Here is a 16,995-nt window from a genome sequence, read left to right as displayed (position 1 = left end):
AAAAACTACTCACTTCTAAATCTTTTGTAGTCATTTTTGTATTACTTTAGTATAAATACATGTTAATTTGGATTCATATGTTGTTTTTTTCTGACTATGTGAACGAAAAGACACAAATTCGCCCGTTTTCTCATTGGAAATAGGTAAATTTCAAAATATCACTGTCCTGGTCACAAAAGCAAAGTTTGTGGGGAATAATAGCCATTTTCTATACTTTTGAGGCATAAGCAATTAGGAAATAACACTTACTACCCAGGAACAAAAATTGTGTTACATAGTGTAATTTGCTTAATTAGACATTTTTACTTGTTTTCAGCTCTTAAACAGTTGCAGTTCAAGTTACTTGTCAAATGTTATAGCTAACTTGAAATATGCAACTGTTTAAGATTTGAAAACAAGTTAAAAGGTCTAATTAAGCAAATTATCAGTTCAATTAAGGGTCTAGTTAAGTAACAGAGCTCAGTTGGAATGAAAACCAGCAGACACAAGGGGGTCTAGTGGTTCACGCGAGACATGAGATTGCCATTCTACTGTGGTTTGTGAATCCACTGAAGTGATTACACTGCATACCTTGAGAGACCGGAGTGGAAGGGGGGCTTGTGGGGTCTGAATCTGTAAAGAAAACACACAACAACAAGATTTAGTGTTTCCTGTTTCCAGTGTATTGTTCAAATGCATTTCAATGAAACTGTGTCTATGCTGCTGTCTGCACCAGAACAATAAATAAATACTAATATAATCAAACAATAAGTCATTTATTACAAAGCCACATTCAAACTGAACTAGTGCACTCCATAGCTTTAGAGGCTGGAGTTGAGAGAAGGCTTGAGAGGTTTGGATTTACAGGAGTAAAAATACATCATTTGCATTTCTACATTATTGTTTAAATATATTTGAGCGACACCCTGTGTGTGTCAGTGTGTGTCAGTGTGTCTCTGTGTGTGTATCATTGTGTGTGTGTGTATCATTGTGTGTGTGTGTATCATTGTGTGTGTGTGTATCATTGTGTGTGTGTGAGTGTGTGTATCATTGTGTGTGTGTGTGTGTCAGTGTGTGTATCATTGTGTGTGTGTGTGTCAGTGTGTGTATCATTGTGTGTGTGTATCATTGTGAGTGTGTGTATCTGTGTGTGTGTCAGTGTGTGTATCATTGTGTGTGTGTGTGTGTCAGTGTGCGTGTGTGAGTTTGTGTGTATGTGTGTATCAGTGTGTCTGTGTTTGTATCATTGTGTGTGTGTATTGTGTGTGTGAGTGTGTGTCAGTGTGTGTGTGTGTGTGGTGCTGTCCTCACCAGGGCAATAAATAAATGCTAATAAATTCAAACAATAAGTAATTTATTACAAAGCCACATTCAAATTGAACTGATACAATGGTGAACTCACTGTTGAATTAGTGAGGTTGATAAGAACACTGAGATTAATTTATAACTCATGGTGTGGGCTGTCAATCACACTGAACAAACTGCCCTCTTCAAACTGCACTTACCTTGAGAGACCGGAGTGGAAGGGGGGCTTGAGGATTCTGCTTCTGTAACAAGAAAAAAGAGAAAAAGAAAGTTTATAACAAAGCCATATTGCTGCAGTGGTTCTGAATCCACTGAAGTGATTACACTGCATACCTTGAGAGACCGGAGCGGAAGGGGGGCTTGTGGGGTCTGAATCTGTAAAGAAAACACACAACAACAAGATTTAGCGTTTCCTGTTTCAAGTGTATTGTTCAAATGCATTTCAATGAAACTGTGTCTATGCTGCTGTCTCCACCAGGGCAATGCTGACAATGACATGGTTTATTGTTTTCAAATATATATAATAAATAGACAGTAAGAATGTATATCACAGCACACGTCTCTCCTGGGTATAACAATGAGGGGTAGCTGCTCCCTCTCACACTCTTAATGACCGGGCTGGATTCTGGTTCTTCAGATCTCTAGGCTATACCCTGCCCTGCTCTGGAGGTCAGACAGATACTGTAGGATCAGATGGACTGAGCCTCTGAGTCCCTGCTCACAGACTGGGATACAAACACTGAGCTGAACAAGAGCACAGACTGAACAGGGAGCCTTCAATCACAGCAGAACAAGGGGTACTGATAGCTGCAATCCACATCACCCCATTACCCCTGGAAGGATATTGACCATCTGTGACAGGCTAGCTGCAGAGAGGACTTCAGACCAGAAAGAATCACAGAGACAGATGTACTGTGTGTAACTGAATCACAGCAGCGATCAGTGTTTTAATCAACAAACAAAAGGTTTTAAACAGAAAAGCAGGACACGGCACTTGAGACCAAAATAGAGACAAACAAAACTGACTAACATTTAAACAAACGGTGGATGAACAGACAAACAAACACGGGGAGTACAAATAACTTATATTTACTTTCTTTCACTTTTAGTTACTCCTTCTCCACACCCATTCTCCACTCAAACACACAACCCCGAGTGAAGGAAATGTGCATCTATATATACTGTTGTACCGGGATTCAATTACTAATTAATTATTCACTTGAATCCCAGCACGTGAATTAATTATGTGCAACCTCGTGCTCACATATTAAATACTTTAAATGTACGTGAAGTGATGTGCAATCCTGTGCCTAAATACAATTATACATTTTAAATACTTGTGCTCATTACCCACATTATATCTCGTGTACCAACTACAATACACCAACATTAACACACTACACGCAACATACAACATAAAACACAAGCATACACACAGGGGCGGGGCACATTGCCACACCATCCCATCAGGCTGAGCAGGGAGCCTGTGATTGAAACTGGTAGACCACCAGGACCTACTGAAGAGATCTAATCATGCTTCCCTCTTTGAACCTGAAGGTACACACTGAATTAAATGAGAACACAGTCTGAACAGGGTCCTCACCCTCACAGCAGAAGAAGGACTTCTGATTGTTGCAGGGAGCATCATTCCATCCACCAGTCTTACTCATCGCCACACAGTTCTCACTGCCTCCCCAATTGTTTGGTTCCCAATAGTTCCAGTTGTGAAATGTGTAGCTATCCCCCTGGTGTGACCACTTCCAGGGCTCATTGAACAGGCCTATCCAGAAGGACGTGCCCTGCGCTTTCTTCACTAGGTCTTCATTTTCACTGGCGTTCTTTATACTGACGAGGTCGGTGTGGTGTTCTCTACAGTACTGCTGAGCTTCAGTCCAGGTTTTCAGTTCTTCAATCAGGGTGTATCTCTCAGTTATGTTGCTGGTCTCTGTAAACACAGACAAACAGCAGCTGAGAGGCTGGGAGCTGTGGAGGTGAGCTGGCTCTCCTGTTGTATAGTGATTGAACCCGAGTCACACCCGGCTCAGCTATCAAGGTCATGAAAAGCAGCATCTCTAGCAGTGCATGGGAGTCTCTTTAGTTTATGTCTGAAAAGTATTTAATAGCAAAGTGGGGGATGGGGGAGTCTATTTAATGATTTAGGAATAATCATTGTTCTTTTTCAAATTGATCATTCATATTTTCCTTACAGTTGGTGCACAATCAATATGAAGCAAACAGTATCATTATAACCCCCCCCCCCCCCCCCCCCGTGCTTTCATTTTCTTTCCTGTACTGGCTGCTATTTGTCTGTTTTGAAGTGAGCCTGTTCCAATGACAGTTTCAACATTCTAAACTCTGAGGGCGTCGACTGAATGATAATGAGCGCTCTACTAGGAACCGGATTGGCTGAGGGAGTGCAATGACTGCTTAGTTCAAGTGGCTGTGGTATTATTATTATTATTCATGGTGAATAATAATTTCCTATAATCGTTGTTATTGTACAGTCTTATTGTACACGGTGGTGATGCGAAACCCGTGTGTCATAAGATTGCCCGTGTATGATAAGCGGGATGATGAAACTGATAACCTCAATCTTTAAAAACAAACTCTACCGCCAGTGCATGAACACAACAACATTGTTTAAAGAGAAATACAAGTTACATTTGTCACGAGCAACAAGACTGGCTCATCACTGTGGAGGCTGTACCTCATGAAACATGGCATTTATGTAGTCTAGTGTTGGTTAGGGAAGCACCTGCCAACCGAGCACCTGCTGTGCTATCAGCTGTGTAGGAGTCTGTCAGATCCTTTGCTCATGGTGACTGAAACTAACTTGCAACAGGGAGATGCAGCTTTTATATATTGCAGAATACCTGTCAAACCTCATTTGCATAACAAATGAATCAGTCATGTGAGGTTCAGCCCACTACACACAATACAGCAAAGCTACAACCCTCTTTATCACCTTTTATTCCAATACAAATAGTTATTTAACTGCTAAACATATTTCTTCTACATATCTAATAAGGGCTACATATTTAAGACAAGGATTTTGCTGTCTGGAATATAAACAATCTAAACAAAACAATAAGAACATTTCTTTGAATTCACATTTTCTTAAGTTTCTTATGAAGGAAAAACAAATCTAAGAAACTGTTATGAATAACACACCTTCTTAACATTTTTCTTAACTAAAAGATGTTTCTTCTTTTGAACGTTTCAAGATTACGGCCCCTGTGCAGTATCCAGGGGACCTGGCTTCATCCCCCAGTCCAGTCAGCTGTTTCATTAACAAAGGAATTGAATCTCAACTCACCGCTGTAGCACATGAAATAGTTTCCCTGACTGCAGAGTGAATCCTCCCACTCTCCCTCTGAATTGACTGAAGCACAGAAGAGGTATGGTTCCCAGTTGGAGTAGATGACATCACCTCCACTGGACCACTGCCAGTTCTCTTTGTCATGATACAGACCGATCCAGTGATCCGAGTCACTAGTTGAAGGTATAAGACCTATAAGCTCATTAGCCCTGGCCTGGTCTTGAATGGTGGGCAGGTCTCTGCTTTGGTTTCTGCAGTAGCTCTGAGCTCCCTGCCATGTCTTCCCAGCTCCTTCATAGAAACACTGACCAGAGGAGCCGCCTGGGGAGAGGGGACAGCACAATAAAGATGAGTGAAAACGTGTTCTTCACAGAAAAGATTTCCACTGGAAATGGAACCAACAGTCACAGAATACTGGGCTTGTAAGAGTAAGAAGGTGGGACACTAGTAGAGTGTATGGTGATAATAAATATACTAACAACATGCTTGTGGTTTGTACTGTAACACGAGTATCATTCTGGCATGAGTGACGAAGGTCATGGAAACACCAGGTAGACAAAGAAATCGATGTGAAAAAAACTCAGTTCACTGTCAATCAATGCTAATGTTATTTTAGAATGTGTAAAGGTACATGTCTTGTTATTATAGGATATTGCACAGCACAGCACAGCACAATACCTTAAAGCCTAAGGAAATATAACTGTTTTTTTACCCTTTTAACCCCATTTAGACCCTCTGTGATTGATTCTGTGAGGACCTATTGTGAGAGATCTCATCATGCTTCCCTCTTTGAACCTGCAGGTTTACACTGAATTAAATGAGAACACAGTCTGAACAGGGTCCTCACCCTCACAGCAGAAGAAGGGCAACTGAAAGTGGCAGCCACAGTCATTCCATCCACCAGTCTTACTCATCAACACACAGTTCTCATCTCCTCCCCAATTGTTTGGTTCCCAGTAGTTCCAGTTGTGAAATGTGTAGTTATCCCCCTGGTGTGACCACTTCCAGGGCTCATTGAACAGGCCTATCCAGAAGGGCTTGCCCTGCGCTTTCTTCACTATTTCTTCATTTTCACTGGCGTTCTTTATACTGACGAGGTCGGTGTGGTGTTCTCTACAGTACTTCTGAGCTTCAGTCCAGGTTTTCAGTTCTTCAATCAGGGTGTATCTCTCAGTGATGGTGCTGGTCTCTGTAAACACAAACAAACAACAGCTGAGAGGCTGGGAGCTGGCTCTGAACCCAAAACAAACTCTGTGTTTTCATCAATCCTACAATTTAAAAAAACTACGTCTTGTCTACAGTCAAGTACATGTTTGTGTTATCATATGTACATGTTTTGATCGATTATTATACTATAAAACTTCACGTCTTTATGGTCACGTATCATAAAAGTTACCTCTGCATCTCAGCCACTTTGGATTCCTGCGTTCAATAAGCAGATCTCTTTTTTTGTGGCTCCACGAGGCGGAAGTGCAGGGGTAGCAAAACTATGAGAATAATAACGATTAACATTCCTATCTTTAGTAACGTCATAAAAAATACTACAGTACCTGACCATACGTTTATATTTATTTACAATAACATTTGCTTGACTTTTTTGAGGATGCAACATTGAAAATGGATAACTGCAAAGCATACGACATGGTTTATTTAGATTTCCAGAAAGCTTTTGACAAAGTCCCACATAAAAGATTAATTCTCAAACTGAACGCAGTAGGGATTCAAGGAAATGCATGCACATGGATTAGGGAGTGGTTAACAGGTAGAAAACAGAAAGTACTGATTAGAGGAGAAACCTCAAAATGGAGCGAGATAACCAGTGGTGTACCACAGGGATCAGTATTAGGTCCTCTGCTATTCCTAATCTACATTAATGATTTAGATTCTGGTATAGTAAGCAAACTCGTGAAAGTGGCAAACACTGTTGCAGCAGCAAAGGTCATTCAAAATGATCTAGACAGCATTCAGAACTGGGCAGACACATGGCAAATGACATTTAATAGAGAAAAGTGTAAAGTATTGCGTGCAGGAAATAAAAATGTGCATTATAAATATCATATGGGAGATACTGAAATTGAAGAAAGGAACTATGAAAAAGACCTAGGAGTTTATGTTGACTCAGAAATATCTTCATCTAGACAATGTGGGGAAGCTATAAAAAAGGCCAACAAGATGCTCGGATATATTGTGAGAAGTGTTGAATTTAAATCAAGGGAAGTAATGTTAAAACTTTACAATGCATTAGTAAGACCTCACCTAGAATATTGTGTTCAGTTCTGGTCACCTCGTTACAAAAAGGACATTGCTGCTCTAGAAAGAGTGCAAAGAAGAGCAACAAGAATTATCCCGGGTTTAAAAGGCATGTCATATGCAGACAGGCTAAAAGAATTGAATCTATTCAGTCTTGAACAAAGAAGACTACGCGGTGATCTGATTCAAACATTCAAAATCCTAAAAGGTATAGACAATGTTGACCCAGGGGACTTCTTTGACCTGAAAAAAGAAACAAGGACCAGGGGTCACTAATGGAGATTAGATAAAGGGGCATTCAGAACAGAAAATAGGAGTCACTTTTTTACACAGAGAATTGTGAGGGTCTGGAACCAACTCCCCAGTAATGCTGTTGAAGCTGACACCCTGGGATCCTTCAAGAAGCTGCTTGATGAGATTCTGGGATTAATAAGCTACTAACAACCAAACGAGCAAGATGGGCTGAATGGCCTCCTCTCGTTTGTAAACTTTCTTATGTTCTTATTTATAAATGTGTGTAGCCATTACAAAACATAAGACTGTATACTTCTTGTACGTGTGGAAACGTACGAAATAATGTACTTAACACAGATATTTGGGTGAAATGTGACCACACTTTGCACACTGCTAGTTCACCACCGCCATTTTGACACGCCCACAGAGTTAGCTCCTGAGAGTGTTAGCTGACGTTACAGAGCGCTTTTTTGTAACAGGACGTTCAATAGAAAATGTTACGGAACGTTCTGGAGCGCTCTGGCTATTGAACGCATCCCTGCAGTTTACGTCACGCAATCACTGAAGCTGCTCTGACTCTGGGATCTGTCGTCAAGGGAACCTCGAGACCAGCCCCTCCTGTAAAGCTCCCATAATGCATAGAAAATGGCGTCACGAACAAAAACATACAGAGCGTAGCGTATCAGAACTCTTCATTATTAATACATGTCAGAGAAAGAAGGTGAGTGAGTGTTTAAATACTGTAAGTTCATAAATACAAACTATTTGCATTTTCTTTACACATTTATTATTCACCTATATAAAATACATGCAGCCACCTAATGCAAGAACAGGCCTAGCAAGAGGAAATCCTAAAATGCACAAAGAAAATCACCCTATGCGAATGATAGTCAGCACGATTGATAATCCAACACACATAATAGCTGAAATAGCAGAAAAACAACTTTGAGAATTTCACACGTTGAGAAATTACCAAGCTTTGTTAAAGATACAACACCATTTTTAAAAAGACTTGAATCACTAAAACACAACCTTCCAGAGAATTTTATTTTGCATGGATGTAAAATCCTTGTACCCAAGTGTCCCTCGTCAAAAAACTTTAGAAGCTTGTCAAAAAGCACTAGATAATAGACTAGATAAATCAATACCAACAGCAGAGGTGCTGAACATGATCAACGTAGTTTTAGAAAAGAGTTATTTTACATTTGTTGATAAGAATTACAAACAAAATGATGGTACCGCAATAAGATCTAAATTAGGAATGCATTTTGTGAGAACAAACATGGGGAAATGGGAAGAACAATACTTAGAAAATCAGAAAGAGAACCTTTAGAATACATTCGGTTTGTAGATGATATTTTTGGGGTTTGGACACATGGAGAAGAATCTCTTTTCCAGTTTCATAAAATGGCAAATGAAATACACAGTAATATTAAAGTGGACTTTCGATGGACAAGGAAAGAAATAGAATTTTTAGATCCCATAGTAAAACTTGAAGAAGGTTTAATTGAGACGGACCTCTTCTGCAAACCTACTGACATGCACCAGTATTTACACATGTCCTCTGCACATCCGATACACACTAAAAGGACAATCCCAAAGGGTCTAGGAATAAGAATACGAAGAATATGCTCAAAAGAAAGTGACTATGCAAAACAAAGAAATGTATTAAAAACAAATCTTAAAAAAAGAGGATACAAAGAAAGAATTATAGAGACGGAGTTAAGATAAACTAAAAAGAGATGATCTACTAGATTATAAAAATAGAGATAAAAAGGTCAAAAGAGTCCCATTAATAATGACTTACTCTAAACTTTTGCCCAATATTTCTAAGATAGTTTGGAGACACTTGCGGATTCTACATAATTCAGAAAAATTAAAAAAAGTATTTCTTAAGGCCCCAGTTGTAGCATTCAAAAGAGAAGCTAATTTAGGTGATATTTTAGTTCACAGTAAACATAAAAGAATAATTGACAAAATAGGTTCTACGAACATGTGCACTAGTAGATGTAAAGTGTGTAAATACACAGACAAACGTAAAAATATAATTAAACATAAGAACACCACATATCCACTAAAAACTAATACCTACTGTAAAAATAGCAATGTCGTTTATGGAATAGCCTGTGAAAAATGTGATGAAATCAAATATGTTGGAGAGACTGGAACTACTTTATATAAAAGAATTCAGAACCACCTTTCATTAATTACAAATAAAAAAAAATGAATGAACCAATAGTACAGCACTTCACCAGTCAGGGACATGACATAAATGATGTAAAGTTTGTAGTATTAGAACAGCTCAAATTAGACAATGCGACATATAGAAGAATAAAAGAAAGTAAATGGATAAATAGACTGAACACGATTATGCCAGTGGGACTCAACAGAAAAGAATGAACTAATTAACTTCAATAAATATATAATATTTAAATAAATAAATAAACAAAATTCATTCAAAAGTTGTGCATGCTGATGCGCTGGGGAGGCCAAATCAAGACTGATCCTCAGAGCCAGCATTGCATGATATAATAAAAATATAAGTTTATATAAAGTGGTGTTAATTAGAATTAATACAGATTCAAAGATAGAAGTTAAAATGATGTCACAATATATAGAACACCATTACATCATGTAAGAATAAATCATGGATTTGAATGTAAACAATAACAAGTAGTTGTCATGCCGTCAAAAACCTATAAATACCTCCAATGTTTTGATTCAAACACAGGCTCCCTTGAGAAAGATATGTACAACATATCGAAACGTTGGGCAGCTGGCTCTTTGAGCTAATATATATATATATATATATATATATATATATATATATATAGTAACACAGCAGGGAGGGGGTTATTATCCTCCCTGCATAAAACATGTGCCAATGCACTTTGGTTTGATGTAATTGTTTTGTATTATTGTTTAATTATATTTGTTAATTGTTTTATTATTTAATTATCCCCTGCACCTGGTGATCATTGTAAATCAGGTGCAGGGTATTTAAAGAGAGCAGCCAGTCTGTTCTAGGCTGCTAAGGAGAAGGAGGCAGAAAGGAGAGCTCTGCTTCCTGGCAGTCGTGAGGTAAAAAGTATGCTGCATTAAACCTGTGTGGTTTTTGTTTAAGGTGTTTGGCAGGTAAACGGTTTAGCTGTCCTGCGAGTGAGTCAGGGACCTGCCTGTCTAGTTAGTGCTCGTAAAGAGCTAAGTGTTTGTTTTGTTTATTTTGGTTTTTGTGACTATTAAAATATAGCGCGTCAGCGCTTGAAAACGCCATTTCTGTGTGCTGGGTTGTATTCTTAAAGGGGCAACGAACCCGAGTGAGTGCAGTCTGTTACAATATATATATATATATATATATATATATATATATATATATATATGCTTGCCTTTTAAAATAAATATTAGATATTGTTCTCTGTAGACGTGGAAGGAAATTAATCTAGGAATGAACACAGCACAACTCTCGATTCCAGGTTCTAAACCGAGCGTTTCTTTTATTATTATTGCAAATAGGAAAGTTTCACAGAGCTGGAGAGAATTTCCAAGATCTCTCTGTCGCAGCAGCAGAGTTGCACAGGGTTTTTATAGTAGCAAGTAAACAACAATCTCCTCGTCACACACACACACACACACACATCCTTCACCCCCTCCCCTGACTCTCCTTTTTCCTCTGGGGTGATTAGGTTTGTTTCCATCCATATATGGTAGTTGCTTCTGTGAAGCTTGTTTCATATCATTGCTGGGTGTTAGGCAATAGTTAACAGTTTTTAGTTATAAGTAGCATTGATACAGGAAGCAGAACAAAAACCATTGCAGAAGTTACAAAGTTACACAAAGCATCTTGAGAAATGTAAAACTATGTTAGTACAAAAACAAGTTTATAAATCTCGAATTCATGGAAAATGTTAACCTTACAGTCCCTCTTTGGTGGTATATTGAGAAACATTACCACCACAACACACTGTTTTTTCTCTTTCTCCCTACTTTCCCCCTCTTCCTCCTCATCAGTGTACTGGGGAAGGCACAAAGTAACAGGAGTATCAATAGGGAAATCCTCTGGATCAAGAGACCCATTGTCGGCCGTCCACATCAATGTCTACTTCTGGAGCTGTATCTTCTCCTGAAGGCGTGTAACGGCATTCACACTTTTTTATGGAGGGTGATCAGTGCCAAAATTAAGATGCACTTCCGCCATGGTATTCTGCTTGCGGATCATGATCATGCACATGGTATTCTGCTTGCGGATCATGATCATGCACATGGTATTCTGCTTGCGGATCATGATCATGCACATGGTATTCTGCTTGCAGATCACGATCATGCATGGTATTCTGCTTGCGGATCATGATCATGCACATGGTATTCTGCTTGCGGATCATGATCATGCACATGGTATTCTGCTTGCGGATCATGATCATGCACATGGTATTCTGCTTGCGGATCATGATCATGCACATGGTATTCTGCTTGCGGATCATGAACATGATGACCGTATTCGTTTACAAGGGTTGCCATGGAAACCATGGACCCACAATTCTCCTGGTGCATCGCTCATGTACAGATGGCAGATAGACCTGAATTAACCCTTTGCAGTCAATTTATTAAGTGCGTGTCAGGCGTGTCAGGTCCAATTTATTTTCACATGCGCAGTTAATTTTAGACGTGCTGTTTAAAAGTATTTTTTTCCACAGTCAAATGGGTTTAAAAGGCCCTGCATATCAACAAAGCACTCGCTAGGCATCTCCAGCCCTGCCCCACCAGTTCGTTCACTATAGCTTTCACATATACTAGAAAATAAATAATAATAATAGTCGTACATACCGATCATCTCCTGATAACTCGTTTTATCACCAAATGCCTCAATAATGCGATCCAAGTCATTATTTTATTACTATAACATCTCAAAAAAGCTATGCAGGATAGGGTCCGACATTGGACCGAATAGGAATAATTGCAATGTCGGACCAGGTCTGAGATAGGACTGCAAAGGGTTAAGGGAAGTTCGATTTTTTTTTCGATTTTTATTTTCGTGTTCGTTTGTTATTGTGTAAAAATGAATACTCGCTCACATGTGCTCATAACGTAGACGATGCATGATACAATTTAGTATGCCAGTTTTTTTGTTCTATGGAACTTTACATAAAACGGTGGAGGATGGGTGAGGGTGGGTGTTGGTGCCTGTATTTAAAAGTAAGTATTGGAAAATCGTGATGGGTTTTTAATAATAATAATAATAATTATTATTATTATTATTATTTATTTCTTAGCAGACGCCCTTATCCAGGGCGACTTACAGTCGTAAACAAAAATATATTTCAAGAATCACAGTTCAAGTAATAATACAATTAAGAGCAAGATAAATACAATGACTTTGGTTCTGGCAAGTACAAGTATGACAAAATACGATTCAATAACGGAGCAGATAACAGTGTCAGTGATAGTTACATCAGGATATAATTACATATAATAGAAGTCAGGCTTATTGGTCTGTAGTTACCTGGTTCGGTTTTGTCTCCCTTTTTGTGGATCGGTATTACGTTTGCAATTTTCCAGTCTGTCGGTACAACCCCTGTGTCAGGAGACTGTTGCATGATCTTGGTTAGCGGTTTGTAAATAACTTCTTTGAGTACTATTGGGAGGATCTCATCTGGAACAGGGGATTTGTTTATTTTTAATGCACTCCCCAAATATTAGCAGCCATGGTTATATATTTTAGTTCTGTGATAATTAAAAAATAAATCTTATCTTAGCTTCATAACATCTACTAATCCAAAATTTAATTAACACCATATATTTTGTTTTGGACTAAGACATTAACTTCATACTTCATAAAACAAGCTGCCATTCACACCTGTGGCACTAGGGTTCATATACTTTAGAAATACATCTAATGTTAGCTTCATTACAACTTCAAGGAAATGTTGAGAATTGGTTAAAAGCTTTACAACTGCATCAATGGTGTTGCAATGAATCAGGTTAACACTTAAAACGTCTGTGCTTCACTGTGCAATGGAAAGAGGGATCCATCACTATCAATCATGAAATTGTGTACATGTGAGGGGGTTCTGGAAACTGAACCCTAAGGGGTGGGGGGAAAAGGGGGGGCTTGTTGCAGGTAGGGGGGCCTAAGGTTTCTGGAATGACCAGGCTTGTCTCTCTGGGCCATTTCTAGGCCATTCTACAGGCCCTCAAACTAGGTAAAAAAGTAGGGCCAAATAAGTGTGTTTTTTCAAACAATTTATGATTGAAAATCAGTGCAAGTAAGGGTGGGTCTGGAAACTGAACCCTAGGGACAAAGGGGGACTTGTTGGATGCAGGGGGGTCTAAGTTTTCCAGAATGACCAGGCTTGTCTCTGGAACTGGTAAGACTGGTGTTGGGACTGGTAAGATTGCTGATACTAGTGCTAAGACTGATCGGACTGCTGAGACGTCACGATTAAAAGCACTGATTTAGAAGGCTTTACTTTAAATAGAGTTTGCCAATTCTCCTATGGCCTTATCTATTTGAACGCTATAACACTTCCAACTGGGACATCTCTGTGGACATATAGCAGGGCAAGGCCATTCAGTCTATTTTTACCCATAGTGCTGCGAGACCAATCGAAAGGATGCACTCAGTTAAACACTTTCTTGTCATGAACAGGAACCTTGGAATCCATTTGCTGCAGAAAACACAGATTGTCTATGCTGTAGTAGAATTTTTTATTTTACCACTTGTGGCGGGTCAAAAAATGTGCAAGGCTTTTTTTGTTTGTTTGTTTGATAACCAAACCAATACACTTATCATATATAATCATCAACACAGACAATGTTGCTTTAAATTGATGTAAATATACTTTAAACTGCTTCTGGTGTACAAAGGTCAAGGTTGAATGAGGCAGGCTGTCACATTCATGATGGAAAGTAGCTGCAGTTTACTTCAGTATCCAGTGCGTTGTTACTACTGAACAAGCTTTAAAAAAAATCACCGCTATGAAAACAGTACTTTCTTGGATTTCTAACGAAAACATTAGGAAAATAACATTTTTTTTAAAACTGATGTTGCCAAACAGTGAATTTATAAATAGAATTACCTCAGATTCTTCTAGCCCATGGCATCAACTACAATACATGAAAAGCACTACAGCTATGAATCGTTATATCGGGGGAGGGGGAAGGCGTTGCCATTGCGTAAGAAAAAAACAGATTTGTGAAAACATATCGCAGCTAAACATCACATTGCACAGGACTGTCAGCAGAAAAACAACATTAATATAAGAAATACAACCACTAAACATTCGTACCCAGAGTTGGCTTCTTCTGAAAGAAATGCGTTACGGATTGGTTTCTTCGTTTCATCTTTGAGTATGTACAGTACTGAACTATCCACTTATCCAGGGGCTGGCTGCACTAACGAGAACAAAAAATGGGATTGGATCCGAATTCACTGGAGTCGGATCATAAACAGATGTTGGATCCAATTCTGGAGCTACACGCAGCGTAACTAGGGAAAGTGACCAATGAGAACGAGAAGAACATGGCTGTTTCGCGCAGTTTCAATACCCCGGCTGTCAAATTTATAAGATCACAATAATGTTACGAAGAAATGCCAAATAAAATAATAATAATAATATGAAAACATGTCGATTTTATATGCCAGTCTTAAAAATGTAAGTATTTACATTATTAAAAAAAGAATCTTTAGATATACAGTAGTTTTGTACTTTTTTGTTTTTTTTTTGTTTATTGTACCTAGCTGATTTTTACCGAGGCGGCCGCCTCAGCTGCCTCAATGTACGCCACGCCTGTGTGTAGGTGATTATAATTGGTCCTATAACTTATACCTCTGTATTACTTGTTAACTCTTGTCATTGTCATGTTTGTATTTGCATTAAAAAAAATTCTCCCCTTAGGAGTACATTAAAGTTATTAAAATGTTTCATAACAAAACAAAGCTTTGAAAACATTTAATAATCACCCCCCTGGCTCCCATTATATTTTACTCTGTGCTATATAGTTCTTGTATCTGTGTATTCGTATTTTTGTTTTTCTAGTTTAGGAGCAACTAAAATTATTAATGTTCGGCCTATAATATCGGCTATCGGCTGTCTGTTTTTTAAATATCAGTGTCGGTCTGGAAAAAAACCATATCGGTCGACCCATAATTTATATGTTAGCCTTTAGGCGTAATTCGGGGGATGCCGTAGAGGGCTCTCTCCCGCTTTGCGCTGCTTCTTTCTCTTCCTAAGTTCTTTTCTTTAGCTAGTCTTACCTTCCCTCTGTAGCGTTCTGCCCCGTAAGCGTCCGCAGTTCTCTTCCGGGCGGAAGCTGATCCCAGTTCAGCCTCATTTAGCCTTTCCAGCCAATCTCAATGCAGCACTCGCCACGTCAATTATTAGGGCTTGGCCAGCGCTGCTCCTCGTATGTTATTGGCTGCCCCTCCTGTCTATCTCTCTCTCATTCTATTTTAACCCAGCACTATTTTCACTCACTTGTCTGTGTTTGTTTTTTGTTCCTCCTCCTCCCCTCCTCTGCTCCTTTCTATATCGCACTGTCCGCACAGGGCTCCCTCGGGGGGGGAAGTGAGTTTCACTCCCCCGACTGTCCGGGTCGGCCTCTCGTCTCAACACTGCCGCCCGGCTGTTCCTCGCCGGCCTGAGGGGACCCCCGGCCACATCCTATTCTTCTGCTGCTTATGCGCTAAGCCTTCAGGCCTCAACCTTGCTGTCCCATCTCCTCTCTTCCGTTTCAGGTCCAGGACCATTTCAGCCTCCTCATGCAGTAGGCCGAGCCTCCACCTGCCGAGCGGGCCCCGACCGAGGGGGGGGGGGTTTCTCTGTTTTCGTCTCTCCTAAACGGACCCGAGACACTTTTCCTAAGCTCTCCACGCCGCCCAGCTGCCAGCTTAGCTGCCTGAGGATGCTGCACTGAGTTGCGAAGGATCTGTCCTTTTGTCCTGTTCGTCCCCTTCCTGTCTCTCGCTCTACTAAACGCCCAGCAGCCAGAGGATGCTGCCTGACCCGTCGGGAGCGAGAGTCAGATTTGTTGTATGTTATGTGTCTAAACTTTGCTCTTTCTCTCCCACTTTTACGTCGCCCAGCAGTCAGAGGATGCTGCCTGACCCGGCGGAAAGTGTTTATATCTAATCCTTTGCTCTTCTCGTGTCTCCCTCTCTACGTCGCCCAGCAGCCAGAGGATGCTGCCTGACCCGACGAGAAGGGAAAACTCTCCGTTCCCCTATCGCATCCTGCTGTCATTATCTAACCTCAATGTTACTAAGCACCATCCCCAAACTCCAGCCCTCAATCGCCATCCCTCTCAATCTCGCCTCATTCTTAAACTCTCAAATCTCGCCCCTTTTCAATTCTTGTAAGCAATCAGATGTCTCACTCTCATTCTCTCACTCCCAGTTTCTCCTCCTCTCAAGCCCTCGTAGGCAGCCAGTGAATTATTCTTAAATTATTGCTCTTGTTTTTATTATATATATATATATATATATATATATATATATATATATATATATATATATATATATATATATATATATATATATGTATATAATATGCTTGCCTTTTAAAATAAATATTAGATATTGTTCTCTGTAGACGTGGAAGGAAATTAATCTAGGAATGAACACAGCACAACTCTCGATTCCAGGTTCTAAACCGAGCGTTTCTTTTATTATTATTGCAAATAGCAAAGTTTCACAGAGCTGGAGAGAATTTCCAAGATCTCTCTGTCGCAGCAGCAGAGATGCACAGAGTTTTTATAGTAGCAAGTAAACAACAATCTCCTCGTCACACACACACACACACACACACACACACACACACACACATCCTTCACCCCCTCCCCTGACTCTCCTTTTTCCTCTGGGGTGATTAGGTTTGTTTCCATCCATATATGGTAGTTGCTTCTGTGAAGCTTGT

General features: G+C 39.6%; 1 protein-coding gene across 1 annotated transcript; it reads right to left on the bottom strand.

Moving 5' to 3' along the window:
• Positions 1–772: 772 nt before the first annotated feature.
• On the bottom strand, positions 773–16,517 carry LOC131720842 (C-type mannose receptor 2-like). The gene is made up of 7 exons (XM_059013025.1): positions 15,339–16,517; positions 5,451–5,792; positions 4,601–4,924; positions 2,888–3,229; positions 1,618–1,659; positions 1,491–1,526; positions 773–807 (listed from the first exon to the last, which is right to left on the bottom strand). Exons 2-7 carry the CDS (start codon positions 5,515–5,517, stop codon positions 773–775), a joined length of 846 nt encoding a protein of 281 aa, XP_058869008.1. The 5' UTR covers positions 5,518–5,792; positions 15,339–16,517.
• Positions 16,518–16,995: the final 478 nt, after the last annotated feature.

The sequence above is a fragment of the Acipenser ruthenus genome, chromosome 45, assembly GCF_902713425.1.
Source record: "Acipenser ruthenus chromosome 45, fAciRut3.2 maternal haplotype, whole genome shotgun sequence".
In the NCBI taxonomy this organism is placed as follows: domain Eukaryota; kingdom Metazoa; phylum Chordata; class Actinopteri; order Acipenseriformes; family Acipenseridae; genus Acipenser; species Acipenser ruthenus.
The sequence above is the reverse complement of the archived record's forward strand: the minus strand, read 5'-3'. Positions and strand labels throughout refer to the sequence as shown.